General features: G+C 45.0%; 1 protein-coding gene across 1 annotated transcript in view; it reads left to right on the top strand.

The window, feature by feature from the left end:
- The window catches only part of LOC114693565 (collagen alpha-4(VI) chain-like), a 117,179-nt gene that overhangs the window by 83,504 nt on the left and 16,554 nt on the right, over positions 1-17,121 (top strand). Inside the window, 7 exon segments of the mRNA XM_037207894.1 lie at positions 1,236-1,271; positions 1,370-1,432; positions 2,855-2,917; positions 4,947-4,982; positions 5,909-5,945; positions 8,586-8,597; positions 8,683-9,176. Coding sequence (XP_037063789.1) covers positions 1,236-1,271; positions 1,370-1,432; positions 2,855-2,917; positions 4,947-4,982; positions 5,909-5,945; positions 8,586-8,597; positions 8,683-9,176 — 741 coding nt within the window.

The raw sequence follows: 17,121 nt of genomic DNA, 5'->3' as shown, positions 1-17,121 counted from the left end.
TAATGTTTATTTCACAGCATCTGTGTTATATTAGGCACCATGTGTCATCTAGGGACTGAAGTCTTTGGGAAGTGTGCACCATATCACACTAGGGAGTTGACTGTACTCAGATTTCAGCATCTCTGGAGGATACTGGAATCAACCTTCTGGAAATATTGAGGGGCAACTCTAATTCTTTTCAAAAGTACATAATGTTTTTATTTTTTCTTTCATAATTCCATATATGTATGCACTATATTCTGATTGCATTCACTCCCCTCCATCCCCACCTCCAGCTCTTCCCAGATCTCCTGGCAATGTTAACTCTTTTTTCTTTCAAATCTTTTAAACTTACTAAGTGTAATTATTCCTGCCCATATGTACATGGGAATGGGACCATCTACTAGAGAACGGTCAACCTACCAGGGGCTGTATACCTAAAAAAACCCCAACTTTCCTTCTAGTGGCCATCAACTGTGAATAACTCCTCAGCTAGGGATGGGGACTCGTGTCCCTTCCCATCCCATGTTGTACTATCTGTCTATCTATCTATCTATCTATCTATCTATCTATCTATCTATCTATCTTGTATGTATGTATGTATGTATGTATGTATGTATGTATGTATATCTGTGTGTGTGTAAGAGCACATGTGCCATGACCTGTGTGCATAGGTCAAAGGACAGCTTGCTAGAGCTGGTTCTCTCTTTATCATCTTGAGTCTCAAGGGTTGAACTCAGGTTCAGGCTTGGTGGCAAGTGTTTCTCCCTACTGGACCATTTCACTAGCCCATTTCTTTAATTTCTTAATTCTCTCTCTAGAATACTATTCAACTCTGAGACGCTATCTATTTCTTGCTCACTTGCTTCTTCCAGAATGTAAGTTTTATGGGGGGGGGTGTCTCTTGTTCACTGCCAAGTCCCCAGTGCTTAAAGGACCACCTGGTGAACGGTAAGAGCTGAAGAAATGCCTGTGGGATGGATGATCTCTTTGAAGCATGCCCGTGCTCCTTCTTCCTCAAACTCAGGTCAATGTCCTCCCTTGCTTTTCTGCTTTAAATTGAAATAAAATGCCCAAGAACGAAGTTTCACTAGACCTCGCATCAAAGAGGGGGAAATTGTAAAAACTATTTCCCATTGTTGACCTGCAGGAGTGAAATGTGGCCATGTGATGAGTTTCTTCTTTCAAGCAGGAATGTTGAGGAAAAGCTTAGTCATCTGGCCCTGATCATTATCTTGTCTCATTTCTGACCCTAGGGTGAACCCGGATTCCCTGGCTCTCCTGGTGCACAGGTGAGAAGAGCTCTCTGTGGGTCTGGCAACTGCTGTGCACTGTCACGTGCTCGCACATCTTTCTTTACATTCAGAACTCGGCTTTTGTCTTTGATAAGGGAGAAGATGGCGACCCAGGCCGCAGAGGAGTGAAGGGGGCCAAGGGAGTCCAAGGGAAGAGGGTAAGAACCAAAGGGTCACCCGTTGTCATCACAGGCACGGATATAGCCCATACTGGCCTTGAATTTGCTACATAAATAAGACCTTCCTTAGATCCCTGATATTTCTTCCTGCACTTCCCAACCATGCCATCATGTCCAGCTATGAAGATTAGATCTTGTAGAGCCACAGTCAATGGCAACTCATTTTGAAAGAGAGTGACTCCGTGGATATTAAGATCTGGATAGTGTTTAGCTGATAGACATTAGGAAGCAAGCCTTGGGCTGGTGAAATGGCTCAGGGAATGTTCCAGTTTCGGCTGCTGTGATAAACACCACGACCAAAAGCAACGTGGGGAGGAAAGGGTTTATTTGGCTTACACTTCCATGTCACAGTCCGTTATTGAGGGAAGTCAGGCAGGAACTGAAGCAGAAGTCATAGAGGAATGGTGCTTAGGGGCTTGCCCTTCATGGTGTGCTCACCCACTCCAGTCATTAATAAAGAAAATGTCTCACAGATGTGAGCCAACCTAATAGGGACATTTTCTCGGTTGAGGATCTCTCTTCCCAGTGACTTGAGCTTGTGCCAGGTTGACAAAGAACTAACTAGCACACTGGGTAAAGGCACTGGCCCCAAGCCCAGCAGCCCGAGTTTGAGCCCCAGAACCCAAGTGGTGAAAGGAGAGAGACGGCTCCTATAAGCTGTCATTTAGTCTCCGCACGTACACCATGGCATACACACGCACCCACTCACGAATAAATAAATGTATTTAAAAATATTTACAGTAAAGCCTTCTGGGACTGGGACATGAGCCTGCATTCAGAGCAGAAGGGAGGAAAAGCCAGAGAGCATGTGTCTTCCTCAGACTCAGTGACTGGTGTTTTCATCTATGGGCAAGGTCATAATGATAGTCAGAGCCATGCTTGCTCAGCTTGCTGCTGCTTATGGTTGCTCTGATTGTTAACTTATCTTTCTACTTTCAAATAAAAAAGATAAAGCATTGATTAAATCCAGATAATAAGTGTGCTGTGTTACTTCAAATACCTAGAATACAAGCAGTGAGCTCCTGGTCACCCAAAGTCTTTCCTGAGACACCGAGGCTCAGAAAGTGCTGTAGGAATTTTTCCTTTCCCCAGAGCCAGACCCTCAATGCAGACCTCATCAGTATGTTTATCACATGCCCTTAGACTTGGCTGAGGGTTAAGTCATCTTTTAAGGCTCTGCGTGGAAATGTATTTGTGTGTCTATCGCCCATGGGCAAGCTGGGGTTAGACCGGGGATTAGAAGGGAGTTGTCTGGTCCCCTGTTTCTCTCCATGAATACATCGTTAACAGAGGTCAACAACAGTCTGATTGGTCTTAGATATGAAACAGTTTGATGTTTCAGGAGAGTCAGTTCTTATAGCCAACAGGGAACCTTATTCCTTTTTGATTTTTTACTTTTAGGGTAATTCTGGCTTTCCTGGGTTTGCTGGAACTCCAGGTGACCAAGGCCCACCAGGAAAAATGGTAACAAGTACCGTTTCTTTTTTAATTTTCAACCTTGTGCCAAGATGAGTAAGAGTTTGATAAGCAGCCTCATTGAAGAAGAAACAAACACCTTAGACATTGAACAGGGTCAAGGGCACAGGTAAATCGCTCAGAGAATACTAACTTCAAACCCTACACAGAGTGTTCCATATGTAGATTTTTTCTTTGAATCTAGAGGTGATCTCAGTAGCTAGAGCTTTATGGATCTTCTTAAACACATGAGCCAAGACGTAAAGTTTAGGGAGAATGTGCTTACGAATGCAAACACAATGACGACATGAGAAACCAGAAGGAAATCTTAATGAAATATTCCAACCCGGCAATCTTTATTTAGACAGGGCTTCTCTGTGTAGCCCTGGCTGTCCTGGAACTCACTCTGTAGATCATGCTGGCCTTGAACTCACAGAGATCCTCCTGCCTCTGCCTCCCGAGTACTGGGATTACAGGCATGTGTAGCTGGAGTTTTCTCCAGTCCTGCTCAGACCCGCAGCCACTCAGACCCAAATAAACACACAGACGCTTATATTATTTAAACTGTTTGGCCTAATGGCTCAGGCTTCTTGCTATCTAGTTCTTATATCTTATATTAATCCATTTCTATTAATCTATAAGTTGCCACATGGCTTGTGACTTACTGGTACCTTACATCTTGCTTCTCATGGCTGTGGTGGCTGGCAGTGTCTCCTGACTCAACCTTCCACCTCCCAGAATTCTCCTTTCTCCTTATCCCACCTATACTATACTTCCTGCCTAGCTACTGTCCAATCAGCATTTTATTTATTAATCAGTCAGAGCAACACATTCACAGCATCCCCAGCAGGAGTGTGCCACCACCGCCAACCCAACCATACAACGCTAACTGAACTGATAATGTTGCAGGACTAGAAGAATTTTTAGAATTCTCTGGGACATGGAAAGACACTGAGGCTCTGCCCTAAGCCCTGTTTTAGAGACTGGGTTAATATAGTTTGCTTCTCTGTTGCTGTGAGAAAACATTGACAAAAAGCAAGCTGAGGAGGAATGAGTTTATTCAGCTTACAGGTTACAGTCTATCATTGAGGAAGTCAAAGCAGGGAGTCAAGGCAGGAAGGAGCTTGATGACTGGGACTGAAGCAGACTACAGAGGACAGCTGCTTACAGGTTTGTCCCCTACCTGGGATAGTGGTCCATCTATTTAGGGGTGGTACTACCCACAGTTGGCTGGGACCTTTTATATCAGCTGGAAATCAAGAAAATGCCTCATAGGCATGTCCATAGGCCAGGCTGAGACAATTCTTCAGTTGAGATTAATTCTTCCAAGGTATGTCTAGGTTTGTATCAAGTTGATGGAAAGTAACCAGTGCACAGGGCTGTCATTCTGTGAGGGATAGTGTATTCATCAGCCAGGGGCGGGAGAAGGACATGCTGGGCTCACCGGAGCTCAGGATTTTTACTGGAGAACAACTAAGTCAGAAAACCAAACATCGCAGAGGTAGTTCATGGCCATTTGATGGTGCAATGCAGATTGAGTGGGTTTCAGTACAGTGACTTGTCTAAGGCTACAAGTTACTGCCTTGTAGAGTCTAAACAAAGACTTTCTAGACTCGCAGAGGGGCTGGAGCCAGACAGCTAGAGCTGGAAGGCTTCAGGGAGGGTTCCTTTACTATGAGGGCAGAGTCAGGGTAGAGATGAGAGGCCTGAAGAGCAGGAACAGGGGAGATACCAGGATGTGCTTTGGAATAGCTTGTGGTAGGATCTTGAATGACCAGTTTTTGAACTTGAACTATGGATTGGTCTCAAAACTACCTGGTCTCCTAAGAGTCTGTGTCCCATCTACCTGGACTCTGAGGTCTGGGATGTACTGCTCAGGCACTCTGTCCTCCCTACTGGGCTGGGCAGAACTCCAGGGCCAGGAGAGAAGGGCAGTGTATGCGCCGTGCTGAACACACAGAGTCTCCAGTTGGTCGTGGAGAAGAAAGTGCTGGGAATTAGACTGTTGCATTTTGAACCTTGTTTCTATTCTTTCTAGGGCATCAAGGGTTCAAAAGGTTTGGCAGATAGGACGGTAGGTGAAGATTCTTGATTTGGAAATCCACTCATTTCACAACATCAATCTTTCTATAGCCACAGAGGGAGGTTTGTTAATCTTGAAGCTTCTTTCTTTTAATGAATTCTGCTGATACTATAAGTTTACAGAATTTTCCCAGAAATGCCACTGTAAAAATAGTAGAATAATATTTTAAACATTAAGTGACACAAAAGAAAACATTTGGAAGCTATCACCTTCCTGCAGTGTGTTCTTTTATAATGTTAAAAATAGTGCTTATAAAGCTATACATTTTCAATAACCTAGTTCACAGAATAGTTATAGGCCTTTGCGACTTATGGGACCCCTTAAAAACAACCCCAGAAATTATGACGAGTGCTTTTCTTCTAAGTACACACAGACTGTTATGCTAGGTAGGCATTGGAGGATGTGGAAACATCTGAAGAACAGGAAGTGATGGGGTCTGAGGTTGAGAGAAGAGGAGAGGAAGGGATAAGAGGAAAGAGGTAGAATTATGGGGGTGCGGGATGTAGGGGACACCTGTCTTGGCAGTCCTTCTAAAGAAGTGTTCTAGCAAATGCTGCTATAAGAATGCATACACGGGCAGCAGTCCCAGAATTCTCCGCTGAGATCCCTGGATTTCAACTTCAAAATCAGGTTTGGTCCCATCCATTTGTGAGGCAGATTACAAAGTAAAGAATTATCCCTGGCCTACCTCAACACACTATTCAAAATTCTTTAAATGTTTTAAATTAGCTACTGGATCTAGAAATAGAATCGCTAGGTGGTGTCATCAGCTCTAACAATTTTGTGGTTTTCTGTTACATATGTAAATGCTTCAGATAGGTCCTGATAATGTGCACATGGCATTTCAAGTCACGCCAGTGAAATCTGCTTCACATTAAATGCTTATTTCCTTTCTGTCTTTCCCCATCTCTCTACAGCCTTGTGAAATTGTTGATTTCATTCGGGAAAGCTGCCGTAAGTTGTTTGGGAGACACTCAGATGTGGATGGGCGGGGATCAAGGACTAAGGGCATGAGCCACTAAGGATTTGACTGAGGCTTGAGAAGTCACTTGTCCATCATAAAAAGATCTTCTAAATGGACAGATTGGGCCCAATCTCCAATTGAATAAGTCATCTTTTCCTCAATGGGCTCTGAAATGAAGTATTTGAAAGGCATACTCTCTCAACAATGAAGAAAATCTCCACCCTATAAGGCCGGTTCCCCCAAAATATAACCACACTCACACACCCGTGTGCCTGAATCCTGGTGCGTGAAACAGAGCATGGGAAGTGCTGTTCTTTTTATTTCAACAAGCAGGATCCATGATGGTGTTTTGGGAGAGGAATATGCCCCATTTGATTGGGACTTCCTTTGCAGAAATAGGAACCACTAGGTCTCAGGTCCTGCTTTGTCCTGTAACTAGTTGACATTTATGCACTCTCTTTACAAAACATTGTGGGTACTTATAGCTACAGAGAGCATGCTCCTCTCCTTACTGTGATAGGGAGAGCACTTAGAAGTTTGGGTTTTATCCACAACTGCCTTCTTGCTCAGCCTCCTGGCTTCTGCCTACTCCCTGCTGCTGTTCAGGGAGATTGCGGGATCTGTTTCCATGGAAGTCACACAGAGTAATACTATCACCTTGGACAGAAAGGAAGAACAGCTGTACAGAAAGTTAAAACCCCTTTTCATTGAGGACTTCCACAGGGTCAAAAGCAAATAGAAAAGCAAGAAAAAACATTTGAGATAGAAGCAAGACTCCAGGAGAGGGCCCAGTGTGCTAGGTCGTGTCAAGATAAAAATTGCTGCTGCAAATCATCTTTATCTATAAACACAGACATGTTTGGAAAGCTAAATCTAAATATTTAACCAGAAACTTTTGAGTTGTAACTAGGCAAAGGACATGAAAGGGGAGTCAGAGAAGAAAAACTTAACAATGCACCTGTGGGGATAGTGACCCTCAGTGGAAATTAAAGACCATCAGTTAAAACAATGATAATGCTCGTTTTTGTTCTCAAACTGGAAGCATATACATAATTGCTATATATTCATACATATATAAAAGCATATTTATTTATATAGTTTTGTTCTTCAGAGGTGGGTTCTTGCTAACTAGCCCTATCTGGCCTAGAACTCCTTATGTATAATGCAGATTATTAATCCAAACTTGTAATCCTCATGCACTAACTTGTAATCCCCCTCCCAAGAGCTAGGAATATAGGCTTGTACCACCAGGCCTAGGCTTCAAATTGGAAATATTTAAAAAAAATCAAAATAATCCAGACCCCTAATTTGGAGAATGTATGAAAGCACACGTTACTTGTGGAACTACTAAAATGCTTTTTAAAGAGCAATTGGACCAGCCATATAAAAATGCGTAATTAAAGTGATAGACACAGACTGTAATTGGACAAATAGTCACAGATACTTGTATGTGTATGCTTTTCCTGAGAGACATTGGCTGAAAAAAATCAAGGGACATAAACATAGTGGAGTATATGACAGCACTTGGCACTTACTGATAAAAAATGTCATACCAAGTGGAACGTGATTCAGAGTTAAACATACTTTAAGCTCCAAGTTTTATCAAATAAGATGAAAAGGTTTTTATGTATGGATACACAGATGGTGTACTAAGGACAATCTTAATTTTTATGAGCATATGTTGCTCATGTATATGCACATATATACTTTTATATAAGATATACATATACATTATATATGATTTATATTTTATGACTATGTATATATGAGATACATGTAAAATACAGCTTCAGAATAGCTTAGTGTTTTAGTTGGATTTAATTTTAGTTGGAGGTAACCAAAGTACTCATAACAGTGGGGAAATGCGTCTCTCGAGTCAAAGCTTGGGCATGATGGAGTCCTGGGGGGTGGGACCTGTTCCAGGGGTTCCAGGATGGAGTTTCCTTGTATCTGCTTCTCTGTCAGTGTGTGTGTGTGTGTGTGTGTGTGTGTGTGTGTGTGTGTGTGTGTGTGTGTAGGTAGGTAGGTATAGATGCTGTTTTTCCCAAATTATCTCATGTCTGAGCAGTTAATCAAGCTTCAGTCATTGTTATCTGCATTTCAGCCAGCCTGGAAGGAAGGGAGAGCAGGGGCAAAGGGCAAGGGCAAAGGACAAACAAAGGGTGTTCTGGCTTGTCTTTTATCCCATCAAGTAATGGGCTCCATTAGGTTATAAAGATGCATTTGCAACGTCTTACCGTTTTCCTTATCCTATTATCCAGAATGTAGTAAGCCAGCTAGCTCCGGGAAAGTGTGTCCTGTGTTTCAGGCAGCCATGTACTCAGGTGGAAACTGATGCCCTATTATAATGGAAAAAAATAAGAGAGTGGATGCTGGGCAAATAGCAGCAGCCCTTGCCGAACTGGTGTGTGTGTGTGGGTGTCTAGAAGGCCATTTGGATTTCTCAGTAGAGAGGGTTTTTAAAAATGGACATGGCTTGAAAAATCCCAGCACTTGGGAGACTGAGGCAGGATTTTTAAGTTCAAGGTTAGCTTGAGTGCCACAGAAAAACTGTCAAATCAAAAGAGTGTATTTTATACTGAAGTGTAAACGGCCCATGTACACTAACAGGGTCTTCTTTTCCCTTCCAGCGTGTTCAAAAGGTAAGTAATGCTCTTTGCTCAGGTAAGCCCTTCCCCACCTAGAGGCAGCATAGACATCTCAAGCTCTGTGTATCCCCATGTCAAGGGATTTCCAGATGCCCAGCATTCCCTTCAGAAGTGGTCTTTGCCTTGGACATGTCCAACGATGTCTCCCAGTTGGACTTTGAGAGGATGAGAAGCATTCTACTGTCTCTGTTGATGAAGCTGGACATCAGTGAGAGCAACTGTCCCACTGGTGCCCGAGTGGCCATTGTTTCCTATAACACGAGGACGGATTACCTAGTGCGCTTCCCGGACCATCAGGGGAAAGCTGCCCTGCTACAGGCTGCCAGGAAAATCCCCCTTGAACGGTCATCCGGGTCCCGGAACCTTGGGGCCACCATGAGGTTTGTGGCAAGACACGTGTTCAAACGTGTGCGCTCAGGCCTCCTGTTAAGGAAGGTGGCTGTGTTCTTCCAGGCCGGCAGGAACTACAACACGACCTCTGTCGGCACAGCCTTGCTGGAGCTCCACGCAGCAGACATTGTCACAGCAGTTATAACCTTCACGGAGGAGCACAACCTCCCGGATGCCTTGCTGGTACGTGAGGAAGGGCCGATGGGAAGAGGTGCTGGCGCTGGTCTTGTTCTCACCCTCCACCAGGGAGGGCGTGAAGGATTAAGTGTGGTCCAGGGGAAGAATTCTCCAGACGTTGCTGAATGTGGGAGAGGTGAGGTGTCTCAGTATGGGCACTGTTGACAGAGTTACTGAAGAGTAACTGCTTCTTCGGGAGCACACGTTCGGTGCTAAGGGCCTCACAGATGTTATCTTATGTAATATCCCCGAAGCTCTATTAGTTAGGCTTCGGGAGAGTGAGAAAAACAGACTTAGAGAAGGGAAGCATATTCTTGAGGGTCAAGTAACGAGTCAGGGGCAGATGCAATCGGCTGTCTCACATGTTCATAGCACTGTTCTAAAGCAGAGATTAGAGACGGTGACTTTCTTCCTCCTTCCTTTTATTGGCGTATAACCTTGTGTACCCATTTAACAACATGGAAAAATGCAGTGCTTTTAAAGCACACGCATGAATGGATTGTGTGTGTGCGTGTGCATGCATGTGCAAAAATGCATGTGCACAGAGGCATGCATGTGGAGGCCAGATCTCACTCAACCTTGGCTGTCATTCCTCAGGGGCTGTTTACCTTGTGTTTTTGAGACAGGGTCTCTCCCTGTCCTGGACCTGCTAAGTAGGCTAGGCTGGCTGGCTGGCAAGCCTGGGTACTCCCCTGTCTCCACCTCTCCAGTGCTAGGATTACAGGTTTGTGCCACCATATCAGGCTTTTTACCTAGTTGCTGCGGATCTGAACCCAGGGCTCATGCTTGCATAGCTTCGTTGATGGAGCCTGCTCGTCAGCTCCAGATGGATTCTTGTGTACTTTACTCCTCTGGGACCAGATTGTGATTAAGTCTCAGAACACCTTTGGCATTTATAAATTCTCTCCCTGTTCCTTACCAAGCCATATAGCCCAGCATAACTACTCCTCTGACTTTGATTACAAGCTTATTCTGAGTCTTGATATAAATGGAATCATTCACCATCTAGTCTTTTGTATCTGACTTATTCCAATCAACATGTCTGGTCTTGCTTATCCATGCTGTGTGTATGGGCAAGTTGTTCCTTTTTATTTCAGTGTGGTGTTTCAATGTGTGTAGAAACTAGGAGTTATTCACATGTCTAGTCTCTAAAGTTTACTCTTCTAACTAAAACCTATGCAGTACATGCTCACAGAATTTCTGAGATGATTTATCAAAATCAAGGTCGTTTTTCTCCCACTGCCCGTGAATGCTAGATTAAGCCGTACGACATTACCAACATTTGACCATTTCTGACCTGGAAAAAATGAAAATGTCATATGGTTCTACTCAATAACTAATGGATTCAGCTGTGCCAGACCACTTCATTTTCTCTGGAGAGTGAGTTGTGCATTGGAAGTGCTAGGTGAGAAATTTGGTTGACACACAGTGCATGTGGCTGAGAATCAACGGATAAGCTTGTGACAGTTTGCAAACCACTGGGAAGATGGGCAGCCATCTTAGGTAGAGAAACAAAGAGAAAACGGTGAGAGGGAGTTCTTTGCTGTCCTCACTGCATCCCTCTTGCCTAGCAGGACACCCGGACAGGGTGGGCTGGTGGTGGAGGTCTGCCGTGAGATTTAGAAAGTGACACCATGGTGCAATCGCATCTCCTTGAATGCACCCTAGCCTGATGGGCTGCTGGGCAGTCAGTGTTTGCTTCTGATTTGTGGATACATCCTTAGTCAGAGCCTGCTTGCCCTCCTCGTCTCGGGGTTCAGAGGGAAAGGATGAAATGCTATGGGAGGAGACGCTGCCGGCTGTAATACACTTGACACTCCGTGCTCTCATTTTTAGCTGCTCTCCTCTCCATTGTGTGGGCACGTTCTTGCCCCAGGGTTCTGGGAGACAGCTCGGCATTTTGAAAATTTAACGGTTTAGAAAAGATGTTAAATGATGCTTGTCAGCTCAGATGTGACGAATGACCTCGCTGCTGGTGACACTGGCAAGGAGAGAAGCTGTCGACATGACAGGCCCATCTTCAGGGCCGCTCAGCAAACCCTGTTCTTCTCCAGTGGGCACACTGCAGCCTTCTGCTAGTCTCCCCTACTCACCACGTGAGGGCCGTCTGTTGAAGGCAGTGTGTTGACCGTGTGTTTTCTCTTCTGAACTCACTGCCCAAAGACTCTCTGACTGTGTGAGGCTTTCGCCTTTCACTTCTATCTTATTATAATTTTCAGAACAGCCCTCACATACTTCTTCTGGGCAAATGACGGTAGCTCCAATTGAACGGATTATACAAACAGATATCCTAACTTCTCGGTTCATTTAAACAATCTTGGAGCCTGCCACACCTATTGGGAAGCTTTTTTACACCACATATGGAATTGTAGCAGCCCTCAAAAAAACAGCATTATCATATTTGGGCTCCTGGTGCCTAATCCCATCATTAAGAATCGCCTTATGCCTGACAAACATAAGCCTTCATTAGGTCATTTTTTTTAAAGCAGAGAAGCAAAGCATTGGAGGGAAAATGCAGCCTGCATGCCAGGCTTCGGATTTCATTTTTCTTTCTAAAAAGCCTCACACAGATTCCCTTGAAACAATGCCTAGGAAAATAGCTCATGTTTATTGATCCAGCCACCATTCTAAGCTTTTATTGATTCACTTAATCCTCAGAACCCAATGAGATAGGCAGTATGATGAGCCTATTCGTCAGACAATGATACCGAGACACAGAGCAGTTAAGTGAGTGTTCAAGGTCTGGAGCTCTCACGAGCTCTGAGGCTTTGAATTCCAAAGTCAAAAACAGTAAAGCAAAATAGAGACCTTCCAAGGTCTACGTCTTTCCTCTCTCTTCATATATTTTGTCTTAGGAGATATGTCTGCAAACTGGTCCCACTTTCACTCCTTAGCAAATCCAAGGAATGGAGGGCTGTCTGTCACAGACGACCCCCCACTTCATGCAACATCAGCTTTAGAAGAAAAAGAAATTGGGCTGTGTGTGTGTGTGTGTGTGTGTGTGTGTGTGTGTGTGTATGTGTGTGTGTGTGTGTGTGTGTGTGACTTTTAAGTTTTGATATAATTTTGGAATTTATGAAAGCTGCATAGAGCAATATTCTCTCTCTCTCTCTCTCTCTCTCTCTGTGTGTGTGTGTGTGTGTGTGTGTGTGTGTGTGTGTGTGTATGCACCTGGAGGCTAGCTGTTGATCTTGGTTGTAGTTCCTTGGGAATTGTCGACCTTGTTTTCCCAGACATGTTCTCTCACTGGGAACTATTGCTCTTTATTAGACTAGGCTGGCTGGCTCTGGAGCCCGAGGCATTCACATGTCTTGTTCTTTCTAGCCCCAAGACTCACATTCACACTAACACCACCATACCCAGCCTTTGGGTGCTGGGGTCAAATATCCTCAAGCTTGTGTGGCAAGTACTTTATCAACTGGGGATGTCCCTAGCTCAAGGTATTATTTTTTAAAGAAAGAGTGGCCTGCTGCTGGCACCGGAGCTGCTATGTTCTCCACTGGCTCTGTAATGTACTATGGCCAGGAGCAGCAACCTAGGGAGGAAATTAGACTTCAAACCATGACTTTGTCCCTTAAATTATTGTATCCACTTGAGAAACAGAAGATTGCTATGCAATGAAGGTTGGATTAAGTCTTATTTGCTGGTGATTGAGAGCAAGCTCATGCCTAAAAGGACAGTCAACCCTGAGGTGAGGCAGGGAGGGGTTTTTAAAGCCAAACCCCACAATCACATCACACCAGGGCCAGGCCAGATAACAGGAGTTTCCAAAGTTTCAGTTCAGTGGATTAAAACAACGTGTTTTATGTTGTAAAACAATGGATCTCCTTACACTGCAGGAGAGAATGTTCTGCTCTGCAAGACGTGGTTGGTTGGGGTGGAGTCGGGGCTGGGAGCAGTTGGATGGAGCAAGAAGTTAGCTAAAACTAGAATAAAATGGAGTCACTTTGAGCAGTTCAAAATAACTAGAGTGTATTTTTTTGGCTCATAGGATTATTGTGAAAATTCTAATATATATCACTTATAAGGACATCTGATACCCTCTGTGTGATAATCAGCTTGGATACGTTACACCTTGAGTGGCCCAATAGCTGCCATTCGACAAGCATCTGCACAGTTCTAGCCACCACACTGCACACCGGCCACCACACTGCACACCACTGGCCACCACACTGCACACTGGCCACCACACACTAGCCACCACACTGCACACTGGCCACCACACTGCACACCACTGGCCACCACATTGCACACCGGCCACCACACTGCACACCGGCCACCACACTGCACACTGGCCACCACACTGCACACCGGCCACCACACTGCACACCACTAACCACCACACTGCACACCAGCCGCCACACTGCACACCGGCCACCACACTGCACACTGGCCACCACACTGCACACTGGCCACCACACTGCACACTGGCCAACCACACTACACACTGGCCAGCCACACTGCACACTGGCCACACTTCATTATCCTTACCTCTTAGGACTCAAATTGTAGTCTGGGGACCAGCAACAAAGACATCACCAAGGAGTACAGAATGCTAAACTTCAAGCCTGGATTGAGCTGATCCATCTGAACCTGCATTTATACGTCAAGATCCTTGGACACTGTGTGTGGATGTCAAGGTCTGAGGAGTGTTCTCATTTCCTTTCGGCCGAGAGGGGCTGACTGCAGCTTGTAATTCCAGGTTATCGTCCATCACTGTGAGGAGGTCGAGACAGGAACCTTGAACAGCTAGTCACATCATCCCACAGTCAAGAGCAGAACCACATGCTTGCCTGCTTGCCTGCTTGCTTATGCTCAGCTCCACTTCTCTACTTTAATACGCTTCAGGGCTCACTGAGTAGGGAATGGTGCCACTCATGCCCCCAGTGGGCTGGATCTTACCACATCTTAACCTAAGATACTCCTCCACAGACTTGCCTGCAGACTGACCCAAAGCAGACAATTCTGCATTGAGACTGTCTCCCCAGGTGATTATCAGCTGTGTAAGGCTGGCAATTAAATCTAACCATCACAAGGAGTGTCTAAACCTCATGACTATCCTACCCATTAATAATGATAGCCTTCACTTCCCAGATGAAGTGAGCAAACGTAAGAGGGAGAAGTGATTCATTCTAAGCCACATAGTCCAGGAATTTGTGTCCAGATATGGCATGTTCCCAAGTCCCTCTTTCTCACGGTACACTCTTAACCTGGTTCTGACTCCCGGTGTTTCTGGGGCGTACAGGGAGAGTGTGTTGCTTGGATGACTTTAGTGGCACTATGATAGTTTAGAGGAGCCAAAACTCTACTCAAGCTCCCTGGGCCAGGCACAGGTCAGGTGGTGACTTTGTCCTTTCTTCCTTCCTCTGTCCTCCCAACCCCCCACCCCCACATAGTTTCCTCTCGTTTTCTGAGCCATTACCCCAACTTGGTGCCAGGTACTTTGTAAACTCCCTAGGGTCTCGTCAGCTCTCACCCTGTCCAAGGTAAACCTTCCTCCCTAGTACATTCCTCCTCCCTCCTTCTCTGCTTTTGTTTTTCCTAGCCAAGAGCCTTCCCAGCTCAGTCCCAGGAATGGACATTCTCTCTTGGCCTCTGGCAGCTGAGTACCACAGCTGAAGCCTCAAGCTAAAGCCTGGAAGCCTCTCCGGGACAAGGGTTCATGGGAAGTTCTTTAGTATGGAGGAAGGATGCGGTGAGGTTTGAGCATCACTGTTGCGTCATTCTGCCTATGAACCAGAAGAGGATGTCTGTGTGATCCCACGGTGTATGTATTCTTTCCCGGCCTTTACTGTACCGCTGAGGCAGGATAGAAAGACAGGAAACAGTGGAGGTGACATGAGAAAGGAGAGAAGCCTCCCACCCTAGGATCTAGTTTGCCTTTCCTGCAGAGTGAGCATCAGGAAACTCCAACACCACTGCAAGTGCCTGCAGAAATGCTGTGTGTTTTCCTATAACAAGGTGTCTTAAACAAGAACACCAAAACAAACAAATAAACTATGCCTACTTGGGGCCAGAATGTTTGCAACCTTGAGTTCACCCTACCAACATTTCTCTCTTATCCCTAAATCTTTTTAAGTGTGTGTGTGTGTGTGTGTGTGTGTGTGTGTGTGTGTGTGTGTGTGTGTGTGTTGTGTATATGGTATATGCCCATGTGTGTGAGAGTACTCATGATCCAGGAGAAGACATTGGGTATCCTGTTTATCACTCTTTTTCTCATTCTTTTGAGACAGAATCTCTCACTGAACCTGGAGGTGACTGGCAGCCAGCAAGTTAGAGATCCTTTTATCTCTGCCCTATTATGACACTGGGTTACAGGAGTGTGCATGGCTACCCTGAACTTTTTCCATGCTTCTTGAGGATTTGAACTCAAGTCCTTATGCTTGCACAAAGGTGCTCTTACTTACTGAGCCATCTTCCAAGCCCCCATATTCCTGAACCTTAAACAGTACACTATACCCCACAAAACCTTCTTATAATTTCATCCACAAAAGAAATTTGTGTGTGTGTGTGTGTGTGTGTGTGTGTGTGTGTGTGTGTGTGTGTATACAGGTTCACTTGTATGAGGGTGACCTGTGGAGGTCAGAGGACAACCTTGGCTCTTCCTTGGGTGTCATTCACCTTTCCCTAGGAGACAGGGTCTCTCATCGGCTTGGGACTTGCCGAGTAGGCTAGCCCAGCTGGCCACTGACGCCCAGGGAGCTGCTTGTCCCTGCTACCCCAGTGCTGGGCTCATAAGCATGTGTCACTCTGCACAGCTTGTTTTTCTTTTTCCTGTGGGTTCTGGGCAGTAGGCTCAGGTCTCATGCTTACAGGGCAAACACTTGGTGACTGAGCTATCTCCCAGACCACAAAAGGAAAGTCTCCAAGATAAGAAAAAGAAATGCACCAGCTTAAATAGATTTTAAATCTTACTTAAATTTTAAGTCTTAGCCAGAAGTCTGAGAAAGGATCATTTGGCTTAATCTTTAATTCTTGTTGTAGATTATATCCTCAGAGGAATGTAGACAGTTCTCTACAGGGTGAAGACACCAAAGCTCTTCTCTCTCTCAAGAAGCCCACATCCACGCCTTGGGACTCTATCTGTCCCTTTCATTGGAAGATTCTGTCTAAATACTTAACCAGTCACTAACTTTGTCTCTTTCTAGCTTGTCCTGAAATTCTTTTCTGTGACATAGTCAAGAATCCTACTTTCCCTGAGTGGAGATCCCTGAGGGGGCTCGCTCTCCTGAGGCTACTGTTGACTCTGTTGTGTGGTGACTTCCTTTGCTGCAGACACGACCAGACATTTAAAAATAAAGTTGGTTGAAAGATGTCAGAGGTGCAGATTCTAACGAAAGCTGCATTTTACTTTGTTTGAGGTCTTCTAGATTTGATTCCCTACTTTGATGTGGATGCAGTCCTTAGTAGGAATCAACGCGCCAGTATTCTCTCCCCACACCAACGCCCGCCCCCCTTTGTCTCTGCTTGAGTTTGCTCAGGAAACCTTTCCCCACCTTATCCTTCACAATGACCCTGCTGACAAATCCAAAGTCAAAAGCATGGGATACTGTTAATAAGGCCCTGTATAGATGCATCTGTACTCAGTCATAGCTTCCCTGTGAACGTCCACTGTGTTTTTGGTCTTGGTTATCACAATTATTTGGCAAGAACAGTACAGATGTTAAATGGAATCTTAAAATTACTGTTTCTAGGAAAAGTTAAAAGTTAAAGTTGTGTCTCTAGTCGCAAATTCAATTGAATTTGGCAACTTTCCAATGAGCCGAATAAAACATGGAAGAGTTATGGGCTCCGAGACGCCCAGAGCAGAAGAGCTCGCGTATTGTTCTGCACAGAAGCAGACACAAATGACAGCAGCCTAGGACCAGGCTGTGCTGGCACAGGAGAACCCAGCAGCAGAAACTTCCTCCTTAAAACTCTGTTCCCAAGGAAACCGAAGGCAGATGCCTCT

The sequence above is a fragment of the Peromyscus leucopus genome, chromosome 7, assembly GCF_004664715.2.
Source record: "Peromyscus leucopus breed LL Stock chromosome 7, UCI_PerLeu_2.1, whole genome shotgun sequence".
Taxonomy (NCBI): Eukaryota; Metazoa; Chordata; class Mammalia; order Rodentia; family Cricetidae; genus Peromyscus; species Peromyscus leucopus.
This window is presented reverse-complemented; position numbering and strand designations above follow the sequence as displayed.